Source organism: Chlorocebus sabaeus, chromosome 26 (genome assembly GCF_047675955.1).
Source record: "Chlorocebus sabaeus isolate Y175 chromosome 26, mChlSab1.0.hap1, whole genome shotgun sequence".
Taxonomy (NCBI): Eukaryota; Metazoa; Chordata; class Mammalia; order Primates; family Cercopithecidae; genus Chlorocebus; species Chlorocebus sabaeus.
In genome coordinates, this window is record NC_132929.1 from 43,423,867 (window position 1) to 43,448,474 (window position 24,608).

Sequence of the window (24,608 nt, forward strand, 5' to 3'; positions counted from 1 at the left end):
AAGAATGCTTGTGATTTTTGCCATTGATTTTGTATCCTGAGACTTTGCTGAAGTTGCTTATCAGCTTAAGGAGATTTTGGGCTGAGACGATGGGGTTTTCTAAATATACAATCATGTCATCTGCAAACAGGGACAATTTGACTTCCTCTTTTTCTAATTGAATACCCTTTATTTCTTTCTCTTACCTGATTGCCCTAGCCAGAACTTCCAACACTATGTTGAATAGGAGTGGTGAGAGAGGGCATCCCTGTCTTGTGCCAGTTTTCAAGGGAAATGCTTCCAGTTTTTGCCCATTCAGTATGATATTGGCTGTGGGTTTGTCATAAATAGCTCTTATTATTTTGAGATATGTTCCATCAATACCGAATTTATTGGGAGTTTTTAGCATGAAGGGCTGTTGAATTTTGTCAAAGGCCTTTTCTGCATCTGTTGAGATAATCGTGGTTTTTGTCTTTGGTTCTGTTTATATGCTGGATTACATTTATTGATTTGCGTATATTAAACCAGCCTTGCGTCCCAAGGATGAAGCCCACTTGATCATGGTAGATAAGCTTTTTGATGTGCTGCTGGATTCGGTTTACCAGTATTTTATTGAGGATTTTTGCATCAATGTTCATCAAGGATATTGGTCTAAAATTATCTTTTTTTGTTGTGTCTCTGCCAGGCTTTGGTATCAGGATGATGTTGGCCTCATAAAATGAGTTAGGGAGGATTCCCTCTTTTTCTATTGATTGGAATAGTTTCAGAAGGAACGGTACCAGCTCCTTCTTGTACCTCTGGTAGAGTTGGCTGTGAATCTGTCTGGTTCTGGACTTTTCTTGGTTGGTAGGCTATTAATTATTGCCTCAATTTCAGTCCCTGTTATTGGTCTATTCGGGGATTCAACTTCTTCCTGGTTTAGTGTTGGGAGAGTGTATGTGTCCAGGAATTTATCCATTTCTTCTAGGTTTTTTAGTTTATTTGCATAGAGGTGTTTATAGTATTCTCCGATAGTAGTTTGTATTTCTGTGGAGTCGGTGGTAATATCCCCTTTATCATTTTTTATTGCGTCTATTTGATTCTTCTCTCTTTTCTTCTTTATTAGTCTTGCTAGCGGTCTATCAATTTTGTTGATCTTTTCAAAAAACCAACTCCTGGATTCGTTGATTTTTTTGAAGGGTTTTTTGTATCTCTATCTCCTTCAGTTCTGCTCTGATCTTAGTTATTTCTTGCCGTCTGCTAGCTTTTGAATGTGTTTGCTCTTGCTTCTCTAGTTCTTTTAATTATGATATTAAGGTGTCGATTTTAGATCTTTTCAGCTTTCTCTTGTGGGCATTTGGTGCTATAAATTTCCCTCTACACACTGCTTTAAATGTGTCCCAGAGATTCTGGTATGTTGTATCTTTGTTCTCATTGGTTTCAAAGAACATCTTTATTTCTGCCTTCATTTTGTTATGTACCCAGTAGTCATTCAGGAGCAGGTTGTTTAATTTCCATGTAGTTGAGCAGTTTTGAGGGAGTTTCTTAATCCTGAGTTCTAGTTTGATTGCACTGTGGTCTGAGAGACAGTTTGTTATAATTTCTGTTATTTTACATTTGCTGAGGAGTGCTTTACTTCCAACTGTGTGGTCAATTTTGGAATAAGTGCAATGTAGTGCTGAGAAGAATGTATATTCTGTTGATTTGGGGTGGAGTCTTTTTTTTCTTAGTAGAGATAGGGTCTTGCCATATTGTCCAGGCTGGTCTTGAACTCTTGGGCTCAAGTTCCTCCTGCCTTGACTTCCCAAAGTGCTGGGATTACAGGCAGGAACCACTGTGCCCAGCCAGGACTTTTTCTAATAGAAAAGTAGAAAGGACTCTTTAAATAATATCATAGATAGAGTCGCAATCATGATTTTATAACCTTTTTTTTTTTTAGTCAAATACTTTTTCTGTGAGTTTTGTAATGCATGAATGCAATTGTATTTGTAAGGAAATAATCTTCAAACTCAATTCACCTGCACAGTAGAAAGAAAGCAAAAATAAAGTGTGGAACGTTTATTAAATCATATTCTTCTGCTTCTTCTTAAAAGGCAATCTAAGAGGAAATACAGTATGTATGCATCCTCTGAGAAGTTAGCGATAATGGTGGTCAGATCTCAGAGCTGAGTCTCCCAAGAGAATCCTCAAAGGCTTATTCTATTATCCTGTTTTAGGGAAAACTAGTGTTTTTGATTTGTGGAACTCAGGATTGCTGTTATACAATTTCCTTTTGCATATTTTAAATTGTTATTATTCATTTTATAAGTGACTGGATATAGTGTAAGACAGTTGAGAAGTGACATGGTGTAGAGATAAAAATCCTAAATTGGGAATGAAAGACCTGGGTTACAGTTCCAGATTTGCTACTAGTTTTTTAGGTTACCCTGTGGAAGCCACTATTCTTCACTGCGCCTCAGTTTCTTTATTTGTAAAATATTGATCTCTAAGCCCCTTTCCAGACTAACATTCTATGACTGTGCTACTGCTCATTGTGTTATTTTCTTTCCTTAGCTTTCACACACCAACTCTAGAGTTGTGTGACTGAGACAGTGATAAAATGGCATAAAATGCAGAGGCATGGCACTACTATAAGAGCACATAACTATTAGATTTAAGATTTAAAGCACATATAAATGTTCACCATTCATCCTTTCTACATTCATTTATGCATTCATGTGTTGAGCTCCTGCTGTGCCTGCTGTATAAGCAGTGGGGATAGAATAAGGAAAAGACACTGAAGTCTTGCCTGTCATGGAGTACCATTTGGGGAGGGCTGGGGCCTGAGGGGAAGGACAGAAAACAAAGGGATAACTAAATATGTAATTTGTCAGGTGGGAGTAAGTCCTATGGAGAAAAAGAAAGCAGACTAGGCCGGGCTCAGTGGCTCATGCCTGTAATCCCAACACTTTGGGAGGCTGAGGTGGGCAGATCACCTGAAGTCAGGAGTTTGAGACCAGCCTGACCAACATGGAGAAACTCTGTCTCTACTAAAAATACAAAAAATTAGCTGGGCGTGGTGGTGCATGCCTGTAATCCCAGCTACTCGGGAGGCTGAGGCAGGAAAATCACTTGAACCCAAGAGGCGGAGGTTGCAGTGAGCCGAGATCGCATCATTGTGCTCCAGCCTGGGCAACAAGAGTGAAACTCCGTCTCAAAAAAAAAAAAGAAAAGAAAGCAGACTAGTCCTCTCTGGTAAAGTACCACTTGAGCAGATACTTGAATGCTATGAGAGAAGGGAGCCACCCGATAGCAAGCTCAAAGGCACCAAGATAGAGTACACTCTCAGCATTTTTAAGGAAGGGAGAGACCAGTGTGACTTGAGTGGAGTTAGCAAGGGAAAAATAGGAAAAAATAAATTTAGAGAGGTAGCCAGGGGCCAGGGCAAATATATCCTTGTAGGCCATGATAAGGACTTTATGTATTACTCTTAGAAGAAATGATCTGACTTAAATTTTCACAGTATCATTGAGTGCTCTGTGGAGCATGACTATAGAGAGGCAGGTGTGGAAACAGGGAGATCAGTTTAAGTAGGTAGGAAGACGAGTGCTCAATAAATATATTTATGTTGCATATTGAAATATGTGTCTGTCTGCCAGTATTTTGCTGGTTGCTGGGGTGCAAAGATTAATAAAAAGAGACTTTTTGTAGTGTAAGGAAGGAGATTGCCATTGATATATTTGGGTTTTGTTGATGATATTCATTTATCCTGGAGATAAACTATTGAATATTCTCTGGAAGACTGAAAAAAACAGACTCATTGAATTTTCAGGATCGAAGAGGATTAGGTACAGAGAACTGTGTGAAAAAGTGTCAGCATTGAGGGTGGGACACCTGAATGCCGGAAGGACTGTGTTGGCTCATGTGGTAGAGAGCAGATAACCAGATGGTCAGGAGTGAGGGCCAGGAAGAGCTAGGCCTTTTGATGCTCCTTGTATTTTAAAATGGATGGTAAGGAGCCGGGTGTTACAGCAGGAGGAAGAGATGTTGTTAGAGGTTGCAAAGAGAAATCAGATTATGATCATCAGAGAGAGTTGTTGAGCACCTCTGTACGTGATGCTTAACTAAATGCCTTCAGAAGGAACTATGGGATTGTAGCCCCTGACCTCTAGGGGCTTATTACCCCCATACAACATGGTACCAACACAAGTAATAGACCAGTAAGTCATTAGAGAATAGTGTAAGGCCCCTGGCGTGTTTTTTTATACCTAATCTATTTGGGGTCCAAGGTAAAGAAAAACATGTGATAGGGAAGAGAAGTAGGAGATTTTGAGTCCATACATGAGAAATTGTGGGGATTCAGTAGTGAAGATTACAAGAGAAACCCAAGGTTCTTGTTTTTTCTTTTTGAGACGGAGTCTTGCTCTGTCACCCAGGCTGGAATGCAGTGGCACAGTCTCGGCTCACTGCAACCTCCGCCTCCCAGGTTCAAGCGATTCTCCTGCCTCAGCCTCCCAAGTAGCTGGGACTACAAGCGCGTGCCACCACGCCCGGATAATTTTTTGTATTTTTAGTTCAGACGGGGTTTCACCATGTTAGCCAGGATGGTCTCGATCTCCTGACCTTGTGATCCACCCGTCTCGGCCTCCCAAAGTGCTGGGATTACAGGCGTGAGCCACCATGTCCGGCCAGTTCTTGTTTTTCCTTAAGGGCCAATATGATGAGAACATTACCCGAAGGGATTAGGAAGTTCATGCAGAAGAAGTACTTGAAGGCCAAGATTCTTCTTTGTTTTTACTGTAGTATACTAGAAATAGATGTAGTAAATCCAATTTAAAATCACTATAGACAGAAGTATGAATCTCAATAGCATTTTGGAATCTGAGGAACAAACTGCATTCTGTAACATAATCAACACTTTCCAAGAATTGCTCCTCTTCTGTTTTTTTAGAAACAAAATTCTCTTTCTAGCAGAAACTTTCCTTTCTTCAATAATTCTTACTTAAGCACTTGCCCTGTGCCAGCCCCTGGAGAGTGGGGCACACAGAGCTGAGGAGAGCCCACCTCTGGTAGGAAAGAAAGATACCTAAAGCCCAGAATAGTGTGATGAGTCTTCAGTAGAAATGTTTATGAAGGACTCTGAGCCACAAGAGGAAGGGGCTGGGGTTTCACACAAAGGAGTTGACATGTAAGGGAGATTGGTCTTGAACAGAGTTTGCCACTAGGAGAAAGAGGGGAAAGATAGAGGATCCCTTCCCCATTTCCCAGCACACTCTAAGGTATGGATCCTTGTAAACACTTAAGGAGAGATCAAATGTCAAAGTATGCAAGGTCTCCCCTAGTGTAGTTTCACTACCTGTTTGTGTGCATGCCTTCTTCAAAGTGTTTTAAGTTAACCAGTTTATTCTCCTAGGGTACCTGTGGTAAAGAAAAAAAAAATGATAAAAATATGGGAAACCGAGCAAAGGAATTTCCCTGAAATTACACAGGAATCAAATACAGGCCAGGCCTAGTGGCTCGTTCCTATAATCCCAGCACTTGGAGAAGCTGAGGCAGGAGGATTACTTGAGGTCAGGAGTTCAACACTAGTCTGGGCAACATAGCAAGACCCCATCTCTAAAAAAAAAAAACAATTTTTTTTTTCATTTAGCAGGGAATGGTGATGTGTGCCTGTAGTGCTTGCTGCGTGGCAGGCTGAGGCAGGAAGATTGCTAGAGCCTAGGAGTTTGAGGCTGCAGTGGGCTATGATTGTACCACCACACTCCAGCCTAGCCAACAGAGCAAGATGCTGTCTTTAAAAAAAAAAAAAAAAAAAAAAAGAATCAGAGACAAAAATGGGCATGAGAGTTTTCTGTCTCTTCTATGTCTCCCTAGCACCCTTTCCCCCAGTTCCGTAAACCCTCATCTCTGAGGTTTGGTGATGCCAGAAGCAGAAAGTTCAATCTACAGCTGTCAGACTTGAGGGCTGCCTCCTGCTTCCCACTTTTTTTTCTAGAGACATGGTCTTGCTATGTTGCCCAGTGTTGCCTCAAATTCCTGGAGTCAAGTTATCCTCCTGCCTAGCCTCTTGAGTAGCTAGGACTGCAGGTGCACCACTGCTCCTGGCTGAATGCCTTCATTGTTTTAGACCCCTGAAATGACAGGGTTCCTCTTTGCCTGCCTTCTTCCTGCTGCCCATTGCCTTGTTAATATGCTGTCACAGCCCCCATGGGGAGTCATTACAAGGCCTCTTGCCACACTCTTTCATAAAAGATGATGCTACATGCCGCTAAAATGTGCCATTAAAAAAAAAAAAAATCCCAGACAGGTACATTTATGCCTTAAGCAAAGAAACTTTAATATCAGACTATCTTTTATCCAGGGACAGGATTGCTTCTCTCTCCTTTCAGTAGAGCATCCCTCTTTTGGGGGGATAAAGGTCATCTCTTCCAGGTTTTTGTCACCTGCATGTAATATTTGGAGTTGGCAGATGTAACAAAAAGATGAAAGTTATCCTTAGGAAGGGAAAAAAAGATTATTCACCTTGACTGATGTATGACAGTTTGACTTGATGGGAAGAATTTGGGCCATTTCTCCATTGTTTGTTTTGTGGTGTTTAACTCAGATCTTTAAATGTGTCGTAGTTCCCCTCCTGTGGATTAGTTATGGAATCATTAAAGGTGATTGCCACATGTGGGGTTTGTGTGGGCTCACACTGTATTGGGGAAGAGAACCCGTGTGGAACTGTAGTTCTTTTCCTTGAAACTTCATTAGCAAGAATCAATGTGAAAATGCAAAAAGAAAATGAAAAAGTAGTGAGACCCACTAACAAGGATGTAAAATTCCTGAACTAGGACAAACTAGGAAGGTAATCCTGCCCTGGAATATTTGTTTACCTCTTCTGGAAAACTTATACTGATTCAGTTGCCTAGGAGAATTTTAGGATTATTAACCTTCTAGTCTCTGTTGAAGACTTCAGGGCTAAACTTTAAAATGAAAATGAGTTTGGTATATAAGAAGGGCTTTACCAAGTTTAATAATTTTATTAGGGGTGGCTAAAACATTTTAGGGCATAATTTCTGAATTTCACAGGCTGTTCAGTGCTTATCTCTTCTAAAGAATGGCTTAAGGAGAAAGTCCCACTCTCATTTTTTACTAAGTAATTATTCCATTTATATTCTTGTGTCATTTGCGTTCACAACATAAATCTGTAGTTGGGAAGTAAACAGTCATATCTGCAAAAGTGAATTTTAAGTGGGTCCTTCTTGAGTCAAAAAATAAGTCAACATACGTTCTCTGCTAGCCTTGCAATTTGCAGTATTTAGGATGATGCATCTACATTAAAAAGGCACCAAGGCAGTCCTGTAATATTCTTATTTTTACTGAATATGCTGTACAAATACATGTTCTGGTTTGGGATTCTATGTGGTGGGTTATTATAAACTTTATTAAGGTTGAGATGAATAATCTGACAGACATTTCTATAGGAGTCAGACCTAAAGCCTGCCCCCCACCCATTTTTAGAGGCAGAGTCTTGCTAGGTTGCCCAGGTTTGCCTTGAATTCCTGGGCTCCAGCAATCCTCCCTCCTCAGCCTCCTGAGAGTAGCTAGGACTACAGCTGCACCACCGCACCCATCTGAAAGCCCCATCTTTAGCCTGTGCATAGCCTATGCATAACATATGCATTTTGCTCTTTTCACTTGGATCCTCATTCTTTCTGCCTGTTTGCCACCCTTCTAACCAGTCTCCTGAGTCTGAGGCATAGAACAGCCTGGCTCAATGTGCTTGGTTAATTGGTGCGACATCTAGTCCTCTGAGACCCCTCTTCATCATGACCAGTGTTTTATTGAAGTGGTTTGAATGATGTGCTAAATGATGAAAGCAAGGACCATGACTTAGAAAAATGTCTCAACATAGGTGAAGAACATAGAGAACAACACAAGGTCATTGTCATTGTCATCCAAGTAACATCATCTTCTGAAGAATTTTTTTTTTTTTTTTTTTTTTTTTTTGAGATAGGGTCTCTCACTCTGTCGCCCAGGCTGGAGTGCAGTGGCGCAGTCTCAGCTCATTGCAACCTCCGCCTCCCAGGTTCAAGCGATTCTCCTGTCTCAACCTCCCGAGTAGCTGGGATCACAGGGATGCGCTACCACACCTGGCTGGTTTTTGTATTTTCAGTAGAGACGGGGTTTCACCATGTTGGCCAGGCTGGTCTTGAACTCCTGGCCTCCGGTGATCCACCTGCCTTGGCCTCCCAAAGTGCTGGGATTACAGGCATGAGCCACAGCACCTGGCCATCTTCTGAAGATTTTTTGGGCTCTATTAGTTTGACAAAAAGAACTGTGAGTTTTAGAATTACCTTTACCAAGTTAAAAATAAACCCATGGAATAATATGCTGTTCTCTGTACATGTAATATCATTTTTCTTCATCTCTCCAAGATACAGTTTAAATAACCATCCTTCATGATGCCAACTCTCATATTTCCAGCTGAAGGTAATATCTTCCTCTTTTGACCTTCATCTGCATCTTCCTTGTGGCATGTAAATTGTCCACTTTGTATTACAGTAATTTATAGGTATGTCATAGTTCCTTATGACAGGATTCAAATCTGACTCTCTCATAATCTTCTTTTCTGTTTAGTACAATTCCATTGCCCTAGTGGGCACTCAAGAAATCTTTTTGACTCAATTTTTTCCTACTTTTGTAGTGGTTTTTTTATAGCAGTTTCAGAAAATAAAGATCAGAGTTTAGAGTGTGATGGAGTCTTTAATATAAATGTCCATCAGTGTTTGGAGAATAAATCACAGTGTTTTGCTTGTGAAGAAGAGCTTTCAGTTTACCAGAGTATCAGATCCAAATTTGAATTCCACTTCAGCCAGCCTAAGCTATAGAACCTTAGGTAAATCACTTAATTTCTCTGAGCCTCAGTTTCCTCCTCTTTAGATGGGAGATCTACTTCAGAGGTTTTGGACAAAGTTCGCAAGGGAAAAAAGCCATTATCCCCTCTCTTTAAAAGGAATTACCCTTTGAAATGTTTACATTTGAATCGGAAAGACTGCTAATTTGGTTAAATATGGTGCAAGCTTTAGCTTACAGTTTCACCCTAAGCTCCACTGAAAATAGCCATAACGTGATTTACACACACACACACACACACACACACACACACACGCAAAAGGATACCATAAAGAAAAAGGGAAAGCAGACAACAACACTCAAGCTTTGAATTTGAGATAACAGTAAACAACTGACCAGGGCTGAGAATACAAGCAAGCAGGCAATCTGATATACTGTAAACACCCAAAGACTCAGGAGTTGGTGGGGCCAGATATGTGGCGCCAGGAGTCAAGGTGGGACCAAGAGAGGAGAATTGCTTTAAAGTCAGTTTGACAATTATGATAAGACTAGTTAATCTTTTCATTTATTACAAACTAATATGAATTGCTCATGAAAACCCAATAGAAAACAATTGTTAATGTACTTCAGTAAACACCGTGGGTGGACACTCAATCTAACAAAACTGAGTGGGAGGGTTATTTGGAGCAAATAAAATGAGTGATACCTGGCACCATAGAAGTCTGTGTCCCATTACTGCGTTCAGCGGCATTAAGTGAAAGTTGCATTAAGTGAAAGTTTAGATTCTGAATGTTGAGACCTCCCACCCTGTTCCTAGGACACTCATGATTACTTTACACTCAAAGATTACTTTTCAGGCAGGAGATTAGCAGAGACTTTGTCTAGGGAAATCTGACTAGGAAGACTTAAAGATCCAGACATTGGGAGTTCCCCAAGGAAAGAGCCTAGCTAAATCATGCTCCCAGGAGAGCCCTTAGTCTACAAGCCCCATCCGTGAGCACAGAGTATCCAGTGAGATTTTCAGTGCCTTACTCTTATAGAGACATTTGAGAAAGGCCTTTAGGGTGAGAACAGAGGCCTACAACAACTAAAAAGAAAAGCAACTTGGCCAAAAAACTGTGCAGAGGGTAAAAAGTTCAAATAAACTACCACTAGTATCCTCAGGGGACTAAAGAGAAAATAGTGCACTCAGAAGATAAGAATAGGCTGCTGTAGCAAAAGGAACTTTCAGAGAACAGCAAGAAATAGGAGAGAAATGAAAATTAAAGAACCAAGTCAAGAAGTTCATGAGAACTTCTCGTTAAAGAACCAAGTCAAGAAGTAACATGAAAAATAGAAGTTCCAGGAAGAAAAAATAGAGAAAACAAAGAGGAAGAAATCATCGAAGAAAAAATTTAAATTTTAATGTTACAACATGGGAAAAATACATGTTGTACAAGATTGCCCTTCTCTTAGTATTCCTATAGAAAAAAAAATCATTTTTTCCTCAAATGACATATGGCAGTGTTTTTTCTCAGAAAAAAAGTGAGTTTTTGTTAAGGATTAGTAATAGAAATTATCCCTAGGAAAATTTACTATAAAAAATACAAATAGTTGGATATAACTACCTTTTGTCTCGTTGGAATGTAAAAGCTTAACACATCTAATTTTTACATATACATGTTGTTTAATGGATGCCAGATAAGACTCATTAGATATCAAGAAAATGAATTGTGATCTTCTATATGTATAAGTAAACACATAAACCATGTAGAACTGTGTAAATGTAAATAAAAGTATTTGAAAAGTGGCAGGGGCTGGGCGCGGTGGCTCACACCTGTAATCCCAGCACTTTGGGAGACTGAGGTGGTTTGATCACCTGAGGTCAGAAGTTCGAGACCAGTCTGGCCAACATGGCAAAATCCTGTCTTTACTAAAAATACAAAAATTAGCTGGGCATGGTGGCAGGCACCTGTAACCGGTTACTTGGGAGACTGAAGCTGGAAAATCGCTTGAACCCAGGAGGCAGAGGTTTCAGTGAGCCGAGATCGCACCCCTGCACTGCAGCCTGGGTGACAGAGCGAGACTCCATCTCAAAAAAAAAGAAAAAGTGGCATGAATTACCTAGCCCAGTACCCTCGACAGAAACTTCTGGAGAAGTTTGATGGCGAGTTTGTCATTTTGTCATTTTCTTTCCAATATCATTTTTAGATTCAAGTGCTGTTATCCTAATTCTTGAACTATTAAAGGGCTTAGACTGGATTAACCAGAATTCAGTTCACATATTGGCACCAACACTTATAACCAGTGTGATCTTAGCCAGTTCAGTTTGTCACTCCAAGTGTCAATTTCTTATGTGTAAGTTGAAGGTAACATTGGAATTCATTCATTCCTTAAATATTTGCTGAACACCTTTTACATGTCAAACATGTTATTAAGTGCTGGGGATACACTGGCAAAGAAAATAGGCATATTCCCTTTCCTTGTTGAGCCTACAATGTAATAAGGGAGGCAGAAGATAAACAATAATAAACACTTATACTTTCTGAAAGCAAGATTAGAATATATTCAATATTCTAGGTTTTTTCATGAACACTTTTATTTAACATTAACAACCACATAAAGTTACTTGAAGTAAGCTTTTTGAAATAGCGTCTTGTATGTATTGAGTACTTACCAAGTAATAAGAATTATGAAACATTATCTAGACTTGGCTCTTGCCTCTAAATATATAGAACTCATTTTCCCCCTCCCCTACCCAGCTGCCAAAAAAACCCAAAAAACAAAAAAAACACCCAGACACACAGCTGTTTCTAGTGGGTGTGTGTTTGTGCCTTTGTTTGCTTTTCTAGCCCTTGGTGATTGTGAACTGGTCTGAGGGGTGACGGATGGCTCTGGATGCTCTGTAAGCAGCTGCTGTCAACTTTTCTATACCATAAAAACTTGCCATTTGGTGTTTCACTCAAATACTGATATTTTCTCCTCTTCTTTTTAAAATTAGTTTCAAGAATGTGAGTGAAATCTTACCACATGTTGAATATTCCTAACCTGAAAGTCCAAAATCTGAAATACCCCCAAATTAGAAATTTTTTGAGCACTAACATGACCCTGAAAGGTCACACTCATTGGAGCATTTAGGATTTCAGGTTTTTGGATTGGGGATGCTGGTAAGTATAATGCAAATATTTCAAAATCCAAAAAAGGCCAATATCTGAAATATTTCTGGTCCCAGGTAGTTCAGATAAAGCATACACTAAACGTGGAGTCTCCTGATCCAACTAGTGAAACATATTACCTATTGACCAAAGTTTCTGCTGAGAACCATCAAAAGGTGAAAGGATCTGAAGGGCCCAAAGACAAAGGAAATTTCCATGGAAGATTTTATAGGAAAGTGGGGAGGATGTGATTCTGGAATCCTTGTCCTGGGTCCTCCCCTCCCATTGAAGGATGCTGAGGAAAAGAACATGTAACAGTTTCTGTCACTCATTCCCCTGCTCTTACTCCTTTTTCTGTAATTCTGTCTTGATTTTTTTCCATTATCTTTTTTTGGGGGGAGAATCTAAAATTGTGTGTAACTTAGTGCAAAAGGAGTTGTTAAAATGACCTTTGGCAGATGATGGATTGACTAGTTCAGTCCTTTGCAAGGTTTGTGAAGGGATCCAGCTGTCTCAGATTACCATGCCTAAATGTGCATTTTCCAAGGTTGTCAGTGATTGTAGTGAATTTGAAACTGGCAGACAAAGTGAAGTGTTTCCCACTGAATAAGGCATTGTTGAGTTTGCTTTGTGTTCAGAGCTGTCGGGAACAACCATGAGATTGACAAAACAAGATGTAACAGGTGCTAGCAGTCCCAGCTAAGCATTTTGTTATTTTGATGGATTTCAGACTGATTTTAAAGTTTTTCCAGTAGCACATGCTCATATCATGTATACACACAAATACACAGAATTTGAAATTTTAAGAAACACAAAGTCTTGATATGAAGAATAAATAGAAGATAAAGCAGGCATTTGACAACCCATTTTCAGATGTTTGAAGGATTGTCGGTGGAGAAACAGCAAGTTGATCTTTTATGACAAGAAGGCTGAATCTTCTGAAGCTAAAACAAAAGCCAAAAAAAGAAAAAAAAAGTCCCATGACTTTCTATTCAGTATAAAGAAGGATTTTCTAATGGATAGAACTCTACACTTTCCTCCTCAACAGTGAAATCATTTGCCTTTAGAGGTAAAAATATCCCATCCCTGGGTACACTTAAGTAGGGACTGAATGGCTATTTGTCTCAGATGTTTTTAAAGAATTTTTCTGTAGAAGAGACAGATACAAGGTTAGACAAGATGCAGTCATGTATTCATTTGGTCACTCAGAAAATATTTTTTGAGTGCCTAGTATGTGGCAGGCCCTGTGCTAGTCACTGGGGACACTGCTGAGAACAAAACTGACAAAATCCCTGCTTTCATGAAGCCTACATTTTAAAAAAGAATACTTGATCACTGTACCTTTTTAGACAAATAAGCAAGTTAAGCTGCACGTGGTGACACACTCCAGTAGTCCCAGCTACTCGGGAGGATCCCTTGAGCCCAGGAGTTTGAGGCTGCAGTGAGTTACTGTCATGCCATTACCCTCCAGTGACCGAGCAAGACCCTGACTCTAAAAGTAAAAAAGAAAATAAATAAACAAACAGGATGATATGCTAGGAGTAACTGAGTGGTATGGGATTGCTTTTCAGTTGAGATCTGAAAGATAAGGAACCAGTCTTCTAGTGACATGTCTCAACACTAAAATTCTGAGTCTATGATAATTTTGGGAACCATGTCTGCCAACTTTGTGACATCCAGTGGTAAAAAACACTGCTCCTAGAGAATTCTCTTATATGCCTTATGTTGTACTTAGAGACTAGAATTTTTTTTAACCTAAAGAGAGACTTTAGAACTTGTTAAATCAGACCACTCCTCTTAGCAGAGAGGAAGCTGGTCTCTAGGGAACTGTGCAGAAGAGGACTGGAATCTGGGTCTTCTGATGTGAAATACAGTGCTCTTTCCTCTCTTCCAAGCTCTTGACATCCTCTTGCTCAGTGTCATTCTAACAAGAAGGGTGACAACATCACACTTTTTTTAATGTAACACTTAACAAAGCTATTTGGTATTCATTATCTCTTTCAAGCTTCTCCCGACTCTGAAAAATCAGCAACTTGAGGCATCAAATATTGTTTCGCCTTATGAGCATCAAAGTTCCCATTTTGCAAATGAGGAAACTTAGATCCATATAAGTTAAAGGACTTTTCTAGAAAGGTTAAGTGAATAGATCAAGCAGCAGCAGTCAGGTATTCTGACTCACAGATTAAAATCTGCTTCTTCCATTATGCTACAGAAAAGTAAATCAAGTAGTTTGGAAAAAGAGATGAATGGTAAATGGAACTGAGCAGGAAATCAGATAAAGGAAAAGACAGGTTTATTGTGACTCTGCTGGTCAGTTAAGACTGCTTTTCATAGGATTATACCTTACACTATCCCTGTAGCTGGTTTAGTTTTACCATATTTCAAAATGTGCTAGTTATTTTTCAGAAACTAAGGCCTAGTTTATTTATTAAAAAGAAACACAAATATTAACCTAATCTCCAGTATGTCTACTGTAATAGGAAGTAGGTAGGTAAGGATCCCATCTAATTAGTAAATACTTATCCAGTGCTACCCAGTGTTGGCAGTAAGGGTATAAACTTTGCCCTCAGGGACTCCTTTACTAATAGGAAGAAAGAAAAGTAAAAGTGCAACGGAAACACGTAGAACTGGGCACAGGAGAGTGTGGGCTGACATCAGTGTCAGAGAAAGCATGTCAGTTGTTGATTACTGTTTAATAAACTACCCAAAATTAGTGACTTAAAATAACCATTTATTTACTCAGGATTCTGTGGGTCAGGAATCCTAGCAAGGCTCAGCCATTCTATGTGGCATCAGAAGCCTCTCATGAGGTTGCAGTTGGGTAGTGGTTAAGGATGGAAGATCCAAGATGACTTCATCTGCGTGTATGGTGCTTTGGTGGTGATGGCCAGGAGTGTCTGGGACCCACCTCCCTGCTTTCCCTCCTCTCCCATCTCCCCTTCATGGCTAGTTTAGACTTCCTTTGTGGTGCCTGATGTTCTAAGCTGTGATTGCAAAAGCTACAGATCCATTAAGGCCCAACCTCAGAAATTACACAGGATTGTTCCTGCCACATTCTGTTGATCACAATGTAGGTTCTTGATGATGAAGCAACAAGGTCACATTGCAAAAGAGCATCTTGGGCTGTAGATTGTGTTAAGGCCATCACTGGAAGCACAGTACCTTTCAGAAAGCTTCCTAGAAGTGCTGGTATCTAAGCTAAGTTTTGATGAATGGGTTAAATTTGGAGGACAGTGTTCCAACAAAAGCGGCAGCATGTACAGAGGCCAGAAGTATGAGAATATCAACTGTTTATGACTCCCTTGACTTTCAAATGTCTAGAAATAGAAATGTGAGTGAAGTTGAGCTCAATAGACTAGACCCCAGCACTGATGTTTTCTCAAATACCCACAGCTGCATGACTTCAGAGAATGGTTTAGAACTGGAAGTCCCCAAAGCTAGGTCTCTAAGAGGCTATTGTCATGATTAGGGCTGCCTGCTGTCAGAGGACACAGGTCAGCATTACACAAACTTTTTAAGAGGATGTCGTTTCTTAATTCTTATGAGGATTCAAATGACTGTTGAAGTAAACACATGAGATGGGGTTTGGGGCAGTTAACTCTAATCATTTTTTAAAAATTTTTATGGGGGCTGGGTGCAGTGTCTCATGCCTGTAATCCCAGCACTTTGGGAGGCTGAGGTGGGTGGATCACTTGAGATCAGGAGTTTGAGACCAGCCTGGCCAATATGATGAATCCCCTAAAAATACAAAAATTAGCCAGGTGTGGTGGTATGCACCTGTAATCCGAGCTACTTGGGAGGCTGAGGCAGGAGAATCACTTGAACCTGGGAGCTGGAGGTTGCAGTGAGCTGAGATTGTGCCAGAGCGAGACTCTGTCTCAAAAAAAAAGTTTTATGGGTACATAGTAGGTGTCCATATGCATGGGGTACATGAGATATTTTGATACAGGCATGCAATGTGTAATAATCACATCAAGGTAAATGGGGTATTCACCTCAAGCATTTGTCATTTCTTTTTGTTACAAACATTCCAATTATACTTTTAGTTATTTTTAAATGTGTAGTAAATTTTTTGATTGAAATCACCTGTTGTGCCATGAGATACTATAATTTTATTCATTCTAACCTTATTTTTGTACCCGTTAATCATCCCCACTCTTCTCCCCGCCAGCTACCCTTCCCAGCCTCTGGTAACCATCATTCTACTCTCTATCTCCATGAGTTCAATTCATTTAACTCTAGTCTTTTTCCTTGGCAACCTTTTAATCTTTAATAAGAAATAAGTCCTCTAAATTCATCATAATGGTTAAATATGTGAAAATGGTAGCTACTGATCAGTCTAGGCAGTGATATGTAAGAGGGCCTTGTCAGTTAAGACCGTCAGTTCCCAATACTGAAGAGTTTGTGTACCATGTTCATTAAGGTACTGTGGCATAGAAACAAGCAAACCAGGCACCTCCAGGTTGACCAGACTCCAGGAGAGATCAACATCAGGGGATATATCATAATCAACAAGTGCTTATTGTCAACCTACTGCAAAATGCTATTTCTGGTGTCATGGAGAACATAAAAGTTTATGATTTATACTTTGCCCTTAAACAAGTTAAAATGTGTAAGGCACTAGAAACACAAGAAGATGCAGAACACTGGTAACTGTCACCGGGGAGGGTGTGATACACACTGCCCAGTGAAGGGTATGGACAGAGAGTGGTATGAAGTTTGTCCACAAAACTGTGGGTAGAATCTTCTGGGATTAACTCCTGACAGAAGAGGAGAAAAGGAGGAACAATTTGAACCAAATCCTGGAAGAATAGGTCAGCTAGAAATCTATCTACTCATCTGTTGCACCATCTCAGGTTCCAGATAGGAAAACTACCCTCAGTGTTGCATTTTGAGCTATGCGAACATTTGAAGAACTTTCGTTTTTCAATTAGGGAAGTAAAATGGTTGCTTTCATTAATCATGGCTAAACTTTATGTCTCTTTAACTCTGAGTCTCTCACGAATTTCCCCTCAGTGCACAGAATACCGTGGAAAAATACCTTTGCCATTGTTTTTAACTGACTTTTAGAGATTTAGTTAGGTACCCAGATATTTTCATTAGTATTGCTGTGAGTAGAGCTATTGATGGAAATCAACATGGAACAGTTAAAGTGTCTGTAAAGCTACAAAAGTGGGTATTTTTAAATTGAGGGGTTTTTCCCCTTTTTTATTTATCAGTTAGCTGCCTTATACTTACTATGGCCTAGATGAAATTGTATATTCCATTTAAACACAGTATCTAACCAAAAAGTTACTCAGCTAGGGTTTTTGGTCTAATGTAGTATAGACAGATTGATATACACATACACAAACATAAACACATGCATATATATACACACACATATGCTTATATATACATAAGTATACACATATATACACACGTATGCTTATACGTACATAAATATATACATATATTTATATATACACACACACACACAAGAAAAAAAGAAAATGATGCAAGTGAAATAGCATATGGGAGAGGAAGGAGAATTATGTGTTTTGGGACAGCAGGGTTAGAAAGACCAAGGAACATTTAAAGATTCAAACAATAGCATTTAGCCTGAAATCTACTTTTTATCATCTTTACCCAGCCATCAGAATGAAGAAAGACAGTGTCCAGCTGTAGCAGTAGTTTGGTAGCAGGAGAATTAGACGTAAAGGTACCAGTGCCTGAGGGGTGGGTCATGAATTAATAATTGCTATGTGGCGGATGAGCCCCGTCAGAAGAGCTGAAAATGAGGAAGTTGCCTTGCAGAGCGCTATCAATCACTCAGTGACCATAACTTCCAGTAATTAGTGTATTTTATGGGCCTTTGCTTCAGTGGCTCGAAAGCACATATGCTCCAGTCACAGCTAAACTTTGCCAGAGTAATATTCCAGGATGATTTATCCTCCTGCTGCACTGGGATATAACCCTATATTAGGTGAAGATTGTGAACTAAGCTGCAATAAAGTGTAAGTTTAGGTACAGTTTGCCCAGGTTGAGACCTCAATGTATCACGCTTTTCAGCATTCACGGTTAGGCTATAGCAGGCAATCATTTTTAACAGTGAAACAAATAAAGCAATTAAAGGAATAGTATTAGGATATTGTACTTGTGAATTACTGTTGCCCTGTCCCTGTTTAAGTGTCTACTATAATAAGCTCATTCCTTTTTTTTTTTTTTTTTAACGTACTCTATTGGAAACATTTATTTGTTTTTTTTGTTTTTTTTAAGTTTCAGGGTACCTGTGCAGGATGTGCATGTTTGTTAATAAATATTTGTCTGTAATGCTGTCTTTTCTCCCTTATTATTAATAATCTGGGACAGAATGCGGGACCGTCTGAATGGTAGATAAGTGCTTGATTGATTTATTTGTGCTACTGTTTGGGCTCCTTAAGTAAGTTTATATCAGTGGACTTTGGTGAGGACAAATAGTTGTTTTTTGTTTTGTTTTTAATATTGGCACCCGTTAAGGAGCACTCCTGATGGGACCCTCACATTTAGGCTCTTTCTACACAAAGAAAAAGACATTACTTGGGCCGGGCGCGGTGGCTCAAGCCTGTAATCCCGGCACTTTGGGAGGCAGAGGCCGGTGGATCACGAGGTCAGGAGATCGAGACCATCCTGGCTAACACGGTGAAACCCCGTCTCTGCTAAAAAATACAAAAAACTAGCCGGGCGAGGTGGCGGGCGCCTGTAGCCCCAGCTAGTCGGGAGGCTGAGGCAGGAGAATGGCGTAAATCCGGGAGGCGGAGCTTGCAGTGAGCTGAGATCTGGCCACTGCACTCCCGCCTGGGCGACAGAGCGAGACTCCGCCTCAAAAAAAAAAAAAAAAAAAAAAAGACATTACTTACAGGCTGTCAGAGTACTTGGCACTTTTGGTATAGGCATAATGAGTTATTTGCTGTGGCTCACCCACTGCACTAGAAGTCTATGAAGTCTTTGCAGACAAGATCCTTTACCATTGCCAAAGCATTTGCAGAGCCCAGTGTTCCTAGGCTCTTAACAAGCTTTGCCACCAACTTACAGTATGATCTTTAGCAAATTAATTAAGCTACTGGTGCCTCCATTGGGCCATAATTCTGTTTGCATTGAAGAAATCCTTAGAGTTTATAGGAAACAGTTTGTGAAAATAAGTATAAATTGAATAAGGAAAAAATATATGTGATTTCATTGTATTCTCTTGAGAATAAAGTATTTCTTCATCACTTTTAATGATGGTGTCTTTGTATTTCCTTAGACACCGGTTATAAGCTAATTTCACAAGTGTAGATGGAAGAGTGTACACAGTTTGATGCTTTTGTTACATTTATTATCCCATCTTTAATTTGCATTGTATTATAATATGCAAGTTAAACAATAATAATAAAACAAACTAATTGTCTTTAATTAAAGTGAATTAGATTTTGATTTTAATATATTTGATGTAGTGAGTACTGATAATGTGGAGGGTCCCAAAGGTTATTAGGGCATGTTTCTGTTAGGCCTGATGGTGTTAGTAATAATCCTCTTCCTCGTAGTTCTAGACATGAACAAATATGTCACTTCATCAGTCTCTGTTGCTCGCACTTATGCCCCTCCACAGGGGTTGCAGATTCCACAAGTTATCAGCTAATGGCGTTATACATTAAAAATTGAAGCTTTCCTCACTCTGAGGCCTTTCAAGGCTTTGTTCTTAAGCCCCAGACACTTTGGAGTGCAGCTGCAAACTATAGGCAGAAGATTAAATTAATTTGTAACTCTTTTTTTTTGGTCCTGCATTACTAAATCCTCCACATTTAATTGAAACCCTACTTCAAGACGCTTTGTGTTTCTGTGTTCTTTGTTGTCAGTTTAACCTACAAAGCACTTTAACACTGGTAAATTGCTGTTATATCCTTTGGATTGTTTTTAAACCATTCAGTAAGAAAACAGTGAAATTGATACATGGGGCGAAAAAGTAAAATCTTAGAGTAGATTTTGAGGTATTTCATATTTATTATGGTTCTTTACCAGCATAGTTCCAGATGATTTAAACTCTCTCTCTAGGACTGTGTAAATTGGTCTTGGGATGAAATCTCACCTAGGGAATTTTATGTAATCCAGTAGTTAAGTCTGATTTTTTAAAGTTTCCCTGTGTCTGAGTGTTCCAAAGTGACTGCTGCACTTCTATAAAATGAAGGTTTAACTGCAGCGCACAATCTAAATGCAAAATCCTTAGATGGAAATTTAATTGTGTAAAATGTGCACAAGGTAATTAAGAACAAATTTTAGAACATTTCAGACTATAAAGTTGTCCTTCAGCTAGATCACTGGCTATATTGAAAATGCTTATTTTCAATTTGTAGTTATGTCGAGAAACATAGAATATGTCTAAATTAAGAATAAAAAAGTCCAGTGCTCTTCAGTAGAACTGTAAATTTAAAACTACTCCCACAACATAGTTGATATTCTAAGTAGGAGACTTGATTACTAAAAACATGTCTTGAATTTGTGTCCTGCACTTGTTTTCTGGCTACAATGTTTGTTTTCTCTTTACCATTTATGATTCTGTGACAATAATTATTTTTATTATCAACAAAAGCCATTCTGTCGCTTTATCAATAAATAACTTCTTTTTGTTAAAATACAAAGGTTTTTATTGTGTTATATATTTGGCAATTGTTATGACCTCTCTTTCACACACAGACACACATACAAATATATTTGTTATTTAAATTATAAAATCCAACATATTCAAATGCTGCTAACTGAAGAGCATTTTATAGACTGTGGTTGGACAAGTCAAAGGTCAATAAGGTGACACTAAGGAATAGTCCTATTTTTAGAGTGAGATGTTAGTTGTTTACTGCTATTTAAGTATATCCCCAACTGGTAAACACTTCAGACCATTCTTTTTCAGCCTTTTACGTAATAAACGTCCCACAACAAACAGAGTCTTCAGCAGTTTGCGAAATCTTAAGTATTTGGAATTAAAGTGTACTTTTTAATTTAACGTTAAATAGAATCCCTTATCTCTACCTCCACCCCCTGGCCCCAAATAAATAAAGCTTTTCCAAATCTTTTACAATGTGAGCTGCTCCCCTCCTGGGAATGAAAAGGATATGAGACTCATTTGATGAAGTGCTGGCACTTATGTGTGTCTCCGTTTTTCAGTACACCTTTTTTAAAAAAAACTAGACTTAAGCTGCCTATATTACATGCTTCTTTTGTAAAGATGATAAAGAGAGCAGAGATTTCTATTGGCTTAACCCTAATCTATTTGCTTTGTTGTGATTCTTTTTTTTTCTTTCCTTTAACTGTTAACCTATTTATAAATCTAAATCTACATACAAAGGTCATTGGTTGGCTGAACTTAAACCATTTTACTCAGTAAATTTAATTAAGAAAATACAGTGCAACTCATAAGCAAATGAGTTTTTTCCTAGTTTTAAACCAAACCACCCTCTTGAGTGCTGATTGCCTTGCCCGACCCCTGGTGATACAGAAACAGGCAAAATTAAAAAGGACATTAAAGCTTCATTAAATCTGAAACACATTTAGTACAGTGACATATCTGCAGGCCATTTCAGAGAAGATTACATACTCTCTTTTGTAAGTTTCCTAATTTATAATACCTTGACAATAAAAACTGGGGAAATGCAAGTAGATTAATAGACCAGTAGGAGTAAAAGATACAGAATGGCCCCAGGTCTGCCTGTGTGTGAAATATTCACTTGGAGCATATGTGCTCCTTCTTCCCCATAAGGGTCCCATGTTTATTTTGACTTTTGACAGCCTCATGGAGAACTCGTTCTTTTTTTTTTTTTTTTTTTTTTTGAGTTAGGGTCTCACTCTTGCTCAGTCTGGAATGCAATGGCATGGTCAAGGCTCACTGCAGTCTCTGCCTCCCCGGGTTGAGGTGATCCTCCCACCCTAGCCTCCCAAGTATCTGGGACTGCAGACACATGCCACCACACCCGTCTCATTTTTGTAGAGAACTCGTTTTTCATGCAGCCATATCTACTAAGAAACCGTTTTCTTTTTTACCTCCTCCCAATAGAACATGATAAGAAGAGTTCTAGAGCCTGGCTATATGTTTCCTTGTACTTTTCTGTAAGACAAATAGTGTGGAACATAAACACTGTAGCTGCATTAGACCTAGAAGGATAGAGGCATACATAGAAGGCAGGGGTCCTCTCCTGGGGCCTTAAAATGACTGCTTTTAGTGCCAACCTAATAGTGCTCTTGCCTGTTTTCACTGGCATGGATTCCCAAGTCTTTCAGCAGCCCAGTAGTGACACTCTATAAGAGAGGAAGTGATTGTCACCATGCTGCAATTGCAACAGTACCTACTAGTTAAGATCAAAGAACCATTCTCTGTCTTCTGACTCTAAAGAGGTCAGACCTGCAAGATGTCTTACAAGCAGTCCTCCCAGGAACGTAGTTAAAAGGTAGGACTGAGGTTCCACGAGATGTCAGGAAATAACACTGAAAGCAAAACCAGCCCCATGAATGATGAGTTCACCAGTTCAAGCACTGGCATGTGTTCCCAAGCAGACTGGTACAGAGAGGCTCCCAGCTGACCAAAGTGCACTAAATTTTCTCTCTGTTGTCTTGCATGGCATTGTCTTACAGAACAAACAAATCACATCAGCCGTCCTTTTTACCTGGTACAGTCATGACAGAGAGGGCCAAGTAGATGAATGCACCTTCCCAAGTTGGCTGGAGCCTGGCCTCTCCGTAGAACCATGACCACATGCAACTGGAAGCTCTGTGTTGAATCGGGAAGAATTCACATTTTTTGCTGTATCCCACTCCCTTTTAAGATGTCTGTTTACCATTGCCTAATTCTTTAAATTGCATGAACCAATGGTCAGTGTTGGCACCTGCCAGCTAATTTAGAACTTGACTGTCTGTGTGTTGGGCAAGTTTCCTCTGTCTTTAAGCTATGTGAACAGTATTCTTTCATGGTCCCTAATGACATGCTGAGCATATACCCAGGTGAATGGCACAATGCCTGTGGAAGGTCTTGAGCCAGAATGTTCTAAGTGTTTTGTAGTAGTTATTAAGCTATTAGTTTTTTAGATGTGAGACTCTCCTCTTGCTGGTTTTCTAACTCCAAATGGAAGAATATGCAAAACTCATAATCCACAGATCACTGCGATACCTATACCTGTTAAGTCACTGCAGACTGTTGCAAATGCCTCGTTCACCCACCACAATAGACCATAGTGATTCCTCCTGAATCAGTGTGCACACTCTGATTGGCCAGAAACAAACTATTTTCAAAATGTAGGGCAAACCTACAAACCTGTATTGTGAGGAGGTGGGGTCGGGACAGAGGACGGGAGAGCTGAGTCCCTCCCCTTTCCCTCCTCGTACATAGACAACAAACATAATCACACATAACTTAGAAAGGGAGTTTGGCAAACATCTAAATTTTCTTTCACCCCACCTTGTGATGTTTTTATTATGTACAGTGGAAGAGATTAATGATATCCATCAAATGAAATGATGATAGTATACCTATATCCTGAAAATCCATACACATATCAGTGTATATTTTGTGGACAAGACATGAGTACAAGGTAATGAAACTAGGTATTCTAAAACATACATATATACACATACACACACAAGCATATGTGCAAATGAGTGTTGACCTTTTCAAAGTAGTCACCTTATAAAGTCATAATGTTTATTCCTGTTACATGGCTATTGTTCATACTGGTTTTAGAACTTTGGTAACTTCAGCATCTTCATGTCTAAGCAACAAAATATTTAGTTTTTGTAGGTTGCTTTGGGTTTTGGTAATATCCGTAGGCTATTCAAACCTTAGTCTACAAATAATTTACATGATGAACAAGCTGAGGGGTATAATTTTAAATCCAATATAAGATGCATACTAATAAAATGAAATAGGTATTCTGTTAATTGAAATAATTCTAAAACAATTACAAAAGGAGAATTCAGAAATGTTTGAGGAGAATTCAGAAATGTTTGAGCAGGATTGGTGTCTTTGAAATAAGTGCAGAACTTCTCAAGATTTAGAAAGGCGGTGTAATATGCGGGAAGGAACACTGGATTAAGTTGCAAATCTTAAGGTCAGCTCCTAGGCTTCCACTTATTAACTATTTGGGAGCTACTTCAGTGGGACTCTGGGTTTTAACCTTTGAAGTGGGTTGGTGCCCTCTTAGATCCATTAGTGTTAAAATCCCTGATGCTGTGATTCTGCTTTGAAAGTAGTTGCAAATACATGTAAATTATGTCAGGACTGAGGATGGGCCACATTATAAAATTGCAAAGTTTTGCCACTATTTTCTTTAAATAGGTTTTGCTATGTTTGTTAAATTTTATCTTTTTGGCCAGGTGCAATGACTTAACCCTGTAGTCCCAGCACTTTGGGAGGCTAAGGCAGGCAGATCACTTGAGGTCAGGAGCTCAACACCAGCCTGGCCAACATGGTGAAACCCCATCTCTACTAAAAATACAAAAATTAGCTGGGTATGGTGGTGCGCGCCTGTAATCCCAGCTACCTTGGGAGGCTGAGGCAGGAGAATCGCTTGAACCCAGGAGGCGGAGGTTGCAGTAAGCCAAGGTCACGCCACTGCACTCCAGTCTGGGTGACAGAGCAAGACTCTGGCTCAAAAAAACAGTTTGTATCTTTTTGCTTTATATCAAACCTATTCCTGGTTGGATCATTTTGTTTTTACA

The 24,608-nt window shown here is 39.4% G+C and overlaps 1 protein-coding gene across 10 annotated transcripts in view; it reads left to right on the forward strand.

Annotated features, from left to right (window-relative positions):
* MAP2K5 (mitogen-activated protein kinase kinase 5) overlaps positions 1-24,608 on the forward strand; it is a 281,469-nt gene that overhangs the window by 160,533 nt on the left and 96,328 nt on the right. Inside the window, exon 17 of one of the 10 annotated variants that reach the window (XM_008016135.3) lies at positions 22,530-24,602. The exons of the other annotated variants lie outside the window; for them this stretch is intronic. Coding sequence (XP_008014326.1) covers positions 22,530-22,646 — 117 coding nt within the window. The 3' untranslated portion in view covers positions 22,647-24,602. Of the gene's footprint in view, positions 1-22,529; positions 24,603-24,608 lie in introns of those variants that run through there. 10 annotated transcript variants of the gene reach the window in all.